This window comes from Buceros rhinoceros, unplaced genomic scaffold, assembly GCF_000710305.1.
Source record: "Buceros rhinoceros silvestris isolate BGI_N320 unplaced genomic scaffold, ASM71030v1 scaffold8313, whole genome shotgun sequence".
Taxonomy (NCBI): Eukaryota; Metazoa; Chordata; class Aves; order Bucerotiformes; family Bucerotidae; genus Buceros; species Buceros rhinoceros.
In genome coordinates this window covers 11,513-19,696 of record NW_010401753.1, presented here as the reverse complement: position 1 = coordinate 19,696, position 8,184 = coordinate 11,513, and the positions used below count along the sequence as shown (strand labels likewise).

The window sequence follows — 8,184 nt, the reverse complement described above, 5'->3', positions numbered from 1 at the left end:
ATAGTTTTATTGTGAAATGTAACTGATACTCTCTAAATGGAGCAGAAGTTCTAGGCTTGTTGCTATCAGCAGGAGACTGAATCTCTAATTTTCTATTGTAATACCTAGTACAGCATATGGAAGGAATTTTTATGGTGGATTTTGCAGCACAGTTACTGCTGTTCTCTTCATTTAAATTGATTTTTTTAATGCCCTGAAATTACAGTACGATTAATAACATGTTGCATCATCAAACAAAATTTAATGTAGCATGTGTGAAATGGTTAGAGGTCTTTCCTCAAAGTAAATAAAGTTCTTTCCCGAAGTTTTCACCAGCAGATGAATCTGTAAACGCGTTGTGTTGCACAATTTGGGGGAGTTTTGATTAGCATGGCATAAAAGCCATGCACAGGGTTATTCTAGAATTTTTGAGGCTTAAATAATAAGACAATTTACAGAAATCTGAGATCACTTCAGTTGCTGCGCTCTCAAATACAACTTCGAATTGCTCCTGTGCTTTTCAAAGTTCAAGAAATACTTAATCTGAAATAACATGGTAACTAAAAGCACTGTGTTTTGACAGACTGGCCCATAACATCACTGTCAAAATAGCATAGCAAATAACATCACACCAGATCTACCTGAAACAGATGAAACTGAGAGCAGTGATAGAACAAATTATAAAAGTTCCCCAAAACTCTGGTGGTTGGATGTGCTTTGAACGTGAAGGTCAAAAAAAAGGCAGCAAGTAGTGAGGCTACACAACAGTACCAATGGAAACATGCTAAGTATTCCCAGCAGAATATTCAGAATTCTCAGGTGAACCTGTGACTGTTACTAATCTGTATAGCATTTACAAATGTTTGGTTTCTTCTTTGTTGGGTTTGCGTATATTGATTTTTCTTTTCCTGTCATGCCTGAGGTTTTTCACCATCTGGATTAGAGTGAAAATTCTGTAAATAAAGTTAAATTGCAAAATAACCCTTTAACATGAGAGTCATGCTTCTGTTTGAACTGTTGTTTTTAACTACTCTAACTAAAACATTACTTTGGTTTCCCATTGCTCCTAGAAATGCAGATTCTAATTCCTCTTTTTCTTACTGAATTTCTCTTGGTGTTACTATATGTGCAGCTAGGCTCAAACTGACAATCAGCAAAGATTCATTTAGCAGAACAGGTCAGGTATGTAACACAGATGACATTGAGAGGAATCCACTTTTCATTTCATGGTATGTTTGGTTCATAATGTAACTTCCCTATGAGTTATTTTTGAGGGGAAAAATAAATCTATATATACTCTAATTGTATAATGCTCTATCCCAAGGACAACTTTAATATAGTAAAACTTATATTCTCCATATTCTTCTAAATGGGGTATATGCACAAATTAGCATCTGTAGTTCTGTGGAAAGGAGCCCGTTTTAAGTGTTTGACTTTTGGCATTACTTGATTATCATATGACAGGATTTTTACTTTGTTAAATTTGCACTGAAAAAATTAATTATCCTCAATTACCCTGAATGTCTTGGTACTTGTTCTCTTTTTTCCTTTTCTTGTGACTGAAATAATACAAGTTTTTTAAAAGGCTGTATTTTTTGCTTCCTATAGTAAATACAATGACACTTGTAACATTATGACCACAGAGTTCTCTTCCTCCTAGATAAGTGTGCCATGTACGACAGAGCTTCATCAGCTGATGTTCTTAAAATTGAGTACATTTAAAAAGTAAAACCAAAAGTACAAACTTTGTAGATTAAAAAAAAAGTTTTGTTCTTAATGGCCAGAAAAGTCTTCAGTCTTCTAACATGCTTGCACAAGGTTTCCAACTTAGTGAATTACATGATCTGAGAAGAAGGAAAAATTGTGTAACTTGCAGAGATGTTGATGAACTCTTTAGGTGTTATGGAGCTTCCTTTTAAATTTAAAGAATAAATGTGTTCAACTTTCCTTTTTGCCTTCAGGGACATCATCCTACTCTCATCAGGCTTATGGCTGTGAATCGAAGCTGTATAGCCTTGACCATGGCCATGAGAAACCTCAAGACAAGAAAAAGAAAACCTCTGGCCTTGCCACCCTCAAGAAGAAATTCATTAAGCGTCGGAAATCTAGCCGATCTGCTGACCATGCCAAGCAGATGCGTGAACTCCTCTCAGGCTGGGATGTCAGAGATGTTAATGCATTAGTAGAAGAATATGAAGGGACGTCAGCCTTAAAGGAACTTTATTTACAAGCTAATTTGGCAAGACCAGAAGCTAGGACACTACAAAAAGACATGGCTGAACTTTATCAGTACAAATACTGTACTGATGTAGACTTAATATTTCAAGAGACTTGTTTTCCTGTGCATCGTGCGATATTGGCAGCAAGGTGTCCGTTTTTTAAGACTCTCCTTTCTTCCTCACCAGAGTATGGGGCAGAAATAATAATGGATATTAACACAGCTGGCATAGATATGCCTATGTTTTCTGCTTTGTTACACTACCTTTATACGGGCGAGTTTGGAATGGAGGATTCAAGATTTCAGAATGTGGATATCCTTGTGCAGCTTAGTGAAGAATTCGGAACACCAAATTCCTTAGATGTTGACATGCGTGCACTGTTTGATTACATGTGCTACTACGATGTGGTTCTTAGCTTTTCATCCAACTCTGACTTAGTTGAAACTTTTGGTGGAAGTCAGAACAGTCTAGATGAAGAGCTCAGAGCTCATAAAGCTATTATTTCATCACGATCTCCATTTTTTCGTCACTTGCTGCAGAGGAGGATACGAACTGGTGAAGAAATCACAGACCGAACTCTACGAACTCCAACTAGAATTATACTGGATGAGTCTATCATACCAAAAAAATATGCTAAGGTCATTTTGAACTGTATGTATACAGATGTGGTGGACCTCTCAGTTTTGCACTCCAGCCCTTCAGTGGGCAGTTTAAGTGAAGTTCAGGCTCTCGTAGCAGGAAAACTAAACATGACTAGGGCTGAAGAAGCTATGGAGCTTTATCACATAGCACTGTTCTTGGAGTTTAACATGCTTGCACAAGGTACGTAACACTTTCCTTGCTGTAGAAAATACGACCTTGCTGGAACAATTTTTTAACTGTTTTGCACTGTAAGTATGCCTACTGAGTTGTCTTGTCAGAGGCTGATAATTCTTTTAAGAAAAGGAATTTATTTTCCATCTATGTTTTCTAGAGACAGAAGAAATGCCATGTGAGAGCTTTTAACTGTATTGCACATTATTGAAGCATGTGATTTATGTCAAAAGTGTAACTGGTCTTGATACTTCTGATGTTTTTCTGCTTTTACCTATAATCCATTTTTTGTGTCTAAATGATGGGGAGGATACAAGAGAACATTCCTGAGAGGAGGAGATACTTAGATTGGTTATGAAGTGTCCCTATACGTTAACAAGGCTGTGAACTTGAATGATCATTATGTCAAAGGGGGCACACCAAGCCTGCAACCTTGCTGTTGGAAGGTGAATCTGAACAGCTTAATTGCACTAGCTCTAAGTGTTTAGTATCTATATCTTGATGTGCAGAACGGAAGTTGGAGCAGTCAGTTTTCATACTTAAAGTGCAGAAAGTTTTGCTTCAGTCCAGTATTCTTGAGGATCTCTCACTTGATAACATACTTCCTGCACATGGAGGCTGGCCAGGGTTATTGCAAGCTGGTGAGATTGTTAGTACATCAGTCAGCACTTCAATACTTGTAGTGTCAGGAGCTTTGCTTGTTGTTTCATCCGTTGGTGTTTGAACTATTTAGTGGCCATGTTATGCATAAAGGGATATGGCAATTGCTTCAGGCCTTGCTGGTGGGGGATGAGAATTTTGCTTTTGAGCTGAAAAATGAAGAATGGAATTCGCTGAGAGGTCACAATGTGATTTGTTTAAGCTAGTTTAATTTTAAGAAAATAGTTTCTTACAGTAGATATGAAATTTGACAAGACTCAAATCTTTATAATAAACTATTGACTAGAACTTCAGTGAAACATGAAACTTCTTATGGAGTAAGCAGGAAAAAGCAGGTATAAATGCTGCAGAAAGACTTTATACTGGGTTCTCCTTATAGTTATATCAAACCGTGATAAAGATATGGGGAAACTAATCAGAACTATTGTATAGGTATATTGTATTGTATAAGGTTTGGTATTAGAACACTAATTTTCAGATGATGGCTGAAAGTTGAAATAATCCTACTGCAGTAAAGCTGGCTGAAAACAAAGGAGATGAGTTCTCTGAGGTACAGTGCTACAGGAATGTGAATGAGGTGTTCTTAGGTTCAGAATCATCAAACCATAGAGCAGCCTAGGTTGGAAGGGGCCTCGAGAGATCATCTGGTGCAACCTTTAGTGGGAAGGGGAGCCTAGATGAAATTATCTAGCACCATGTCCAATCACATCTTGAAAACCTCCCATTGATAGGGACTATACCATGTCCCTAGGGTGGTTGGTTGTGAATCAGTGAATGATTGTTCTCACTGTAAAAAATGTGTTATATTGAGATGTCTCCCAGTGCAACATGTACCCACTGGCTCTTGTTCTCTCATGTTGCTCCTTGTGACGAGAGAGCCTCTCTCCTTTTGGTAGCTGCCCTCTAGGTACTGGAGTACTGTGATGTGGTCCCCCTGACCCTGAGAACAGACGCAGCTTCTTCAGCCCTTCCTCATATGCTAGGTTCTCCAACCATGTGATCATCTTTATGACGCTCCTTTGGACCCTTTCAGGTCTGTCTGCATATTGGATATTTTTTGTTGTTGTCCCTTTTAAGTACACCTAGAAACTTAATGTTGAAAGGAATGTGGAAGTGGCAGGACATTTCACTGTAGCTGAACTGCAGTGGTAAATTCATTCTTATACAATATTCACAAGTTAATAGTACTTGAACAGGGCAACTTGGTAGGTCAACTGAAAGCAAGAAAAATGAATTCAAATTAAAAAGGTGATATAGATGTACAGTTTCTCGGTTCTGGTGCCTGCACATATAACAAGTTCTAGAAGAATTTAGTATGCTTAAGAAATACTAATGAGGGAATTAAACTGTGAATGAAGCCCTTAGTAAGACACTGAATAATTATGCACTGTTTCATAAATGAACATGGTGTAATTCTTTTCCCTCAGATTGGAAACTTGAACTGGAACAACTGTGCTCTGGAGCTGTGCTGATGAAACGGTGTATCAAAGCAGTTGAACAATGATAGATAGAGGATATCAAAGAGAAACTTCAGTAGACTTATAGATGGAAAAATGGCTTTTTTTTTAGGTGTTAGTAAATGCTGAAAAACAGAACTGATGTTTTATTTGATGCTGAGTTTCATTATTTTTGCTTGCTTTAACTTGAGCATACCTGGATGAGCGTGTCCTGAATGAGCACGCTCTTCAGTGATGGTCTACAGACCAGTGCTGCTCTAGAATACATATTTTATGAGTCGGTGGTAACAAGATCCTAACCTGTCCTTGAGGGTTTTCCCCCAACATTACCTCTAGGGGAGGGAAAAGAAAGGCAGCAGCAGGAGTTGCATTGGGCTTGCAGCATCTCAGCAGCACGCTCCGGTGGCTGGAACTAGCAAGTGCAGCAACGTGGGCTTGGTTTTGGTGGCCTTCTGCATGACCCAGAGCTGTAGCATTTTGGCAGTGGTCATTGGGAGGAGGTAGAGGGATGCAGTGTCCTTCAGAAGTCTTTTCTTCTTCCCCTGGTATATTTGTGTCTGACCACAAAAGCAGTGAGCTGGAGGATGAAAAGTGGGGAGGTTGTTATGCACAGGGGAGAGAGGCAGAAAATTCAGGCAAGGGTTGAAATTTATTTTATTATCCACTACTAGCTGGCACCTCTTTCAGATCCTGAAATTCTAGATGTTAACTTGAACTACTTAAGATTTTACCAATCAATGCTGGGTTTCCTAGCTGCAGGAGAAAGCAGTAAGCAGTCTGTAGGAAAACTGTGTATGCCAGTGAAGTCAGTATCTAATTGTTTCATACTTAATTTGCTGAGTTCGTGTTTAGGTCATTGGTACTGTGCTGACACTGAAGAACAGTATAATCTTATAATCAAAATTCAAAGGAAGCTTATTTGATCAGGGAAGTGCCTGCACTTGACTAACAGATAGCTTGAAGTATGTGCTTTAGTAGTGACCACTGGTCTTTTTTTGACACTTAACTGTAGTACCTTGTCCTCCCTAACTGTAATACTTAACATGAGATGTATGAGAGATTGTCTTTTCAAGAAATGTCTCTCCCATTCCTTGATTTCATAGCTAGCTTACTTCTGTGCTGGAAGCTGTCGTTCAAACATCTGTCTTCTAGATGTTATTCGGAGTGATGCTAAAGAGACAGTATTGCATAGGGGCTGGAGGCCACTGAGCAGGCAGCTCTCAAAATCTTGGTTTGGTCCTTTAACTACACTTTTCTGTTGTGCTGAAGGTGTCCAGTTTTGCCCAAGTTCTAACTGATCCCATCGGTTGGCCAATCAGTAGCTAATGTCTTTTGTTCTCTAGATTTCCACACCCATGGGTCAGGGTTTTTTTTCAATTCAGTTCACTTATGCTAGCCAATTCAAGCTTACTAAAGCTTGTCTCCGTGGTTTCCTGGAAAATATTTTGAGCTTGTTATATGTAAGCCTGGATACTCTTTCCAACTCACTTTTACTCAGTATTGGCTGGGTCTTTGTAACTAAGTGTCGAGTGAAGTTGATGTCTTTTAAAGCTTCTGATCAACTGCTTTTATTTTCAACAGATTTTAGTTTGATTTGTCTTCAGGGATCTTTCTAAGTAACCAAATGTTGTAATTTTTCTAGAATTTCAGCAGATGACTCAGCTTTAACTGTTTCCATGGAAATCTTCTTAATATGGTGATACTCCTTTTTCAGACTCTTGTATTTTAATAGATGGTTTCCCTATGATAGTATGGGATAGTGTTCATAATATGTGCTATGAATCTTTACTGTCCAAGTAAAGCAAGACTACTTTATTTACAATTTACCCTGTCTGCAGCTTGATTGTTCCAGCTCATGACTGTCACTTACCTTCCAAGAGAAACTGAATTGGATCTTTGATTGAACTAGTCTGGAAGCATATCTCATCTGAAGAGCTCATCATACTGAAACCCATTTGTAGGTCTGAGACTGCTGCTATTGGGGTGCTGCAGTATTTGTTAACAATCAGAAAGTGAAGCTCTTCTCTGCCTTCACAGACACTGTGAGGATTAGAGCCCTCTCCAGGAGGTTTAAGCACATCTCTTAGTGGAATGTTTCTGTGCTCTGCTTGTTCGTTTCTGCACTCTGCTCCTGTTTTTGTGTCTTTATGCTGCCTTGCTGCTCTCTGTCAACTGTACTATTACAATTGTTTTAACACATGTGAATCGCAAAGATCAGGTTTAAAATCACTTATCCTTTCCTTTTTTGTAACAGTTATTAAAACCAATCAGTTCCCTAGTCCTGTTCATCATGTGTTGTTAGAATAATCCTCACTTCCAGTCTTACTGTTCTGTGACATCCATTGCTGTTGCAGAGTTCAACTTGGGTATTTTTGTTTTATTAGATAGCTATATGAAATACATGAATCCTCTTCTGCATCTTGCGCTGTTGCTTACTCTCATGAATAGTCTCACTAAGGTGGTGGTACAGTAAGTTTTCCTGTTACAAGTTTTTGGATACTGGGACCCTATGAAGTAGTTTTACCTGAGAATCTTTTCTGTCTGATGGTTTAAAAAAAAAAATTTGTAAAGTAAAATTGACAAAAAAACCCTTAATTTCAGACTTTTTGCTTTCCTTTTATTTTAGGTGTTGACTTCAACCCTGACAAGAATAAGAACTAAAACTTAATCTTAAAGCCATACTCAGTAATGCAGCCTTTGATCTAGAGGCAGATATCAAAACACAGATATCAGACATCAAAAGTACCCTTGATCTCAGCAGGACTGAAATTCTGAAATGCCAGGAAGCCCACAGGAGCGTTATTAAATAGACACGAATGAATTGTGGGAGGATTAGAGCAAGTGTGTCAGTAATAGATTAGTGGAGTAGGAATGCTCAAAGGAACTAGTCTGGTACTTTTAAATAAATTGTTTATGATTAAGTAAATATTAACGTGAATCTGACCTATTATCGCCTTACAATTATTCACTTGTACTCAAGCTTGAAATTATTGCTTAGTTTTTATATGATGAAGACTGGAGAAAGCAGGAGGTGGAAAGGATCTTCTGAAGAGCGG

General features: G+C 38.3%; 1 protein-coding gene across 1 annotated transcript in view; it reads left to right on the top strand.

Annotated features, from left to right (window-relative positions):
• Positions 1-1,906: 1,906 nt before the first annotated feature.
• LOC104490126 (BTB/POZ domain-containing protein 7) overlaps positions 1,907-8,184 on the top strand; it is a gene marked incomplete at both ends in the record, with an annotated part of 17,728 nt that continues 11,450 nt past the window's right edge. Inside the window, one exon of the mRNA XM_010132375.1 lies at positions 1,907-3,020. Coding sequence (XP_010130677.1) covers positions 1,907-3,020 — 1,114 coding nt within the window. The remainder of the gene's footprint in view (positions 3,021-8,184) is intronic.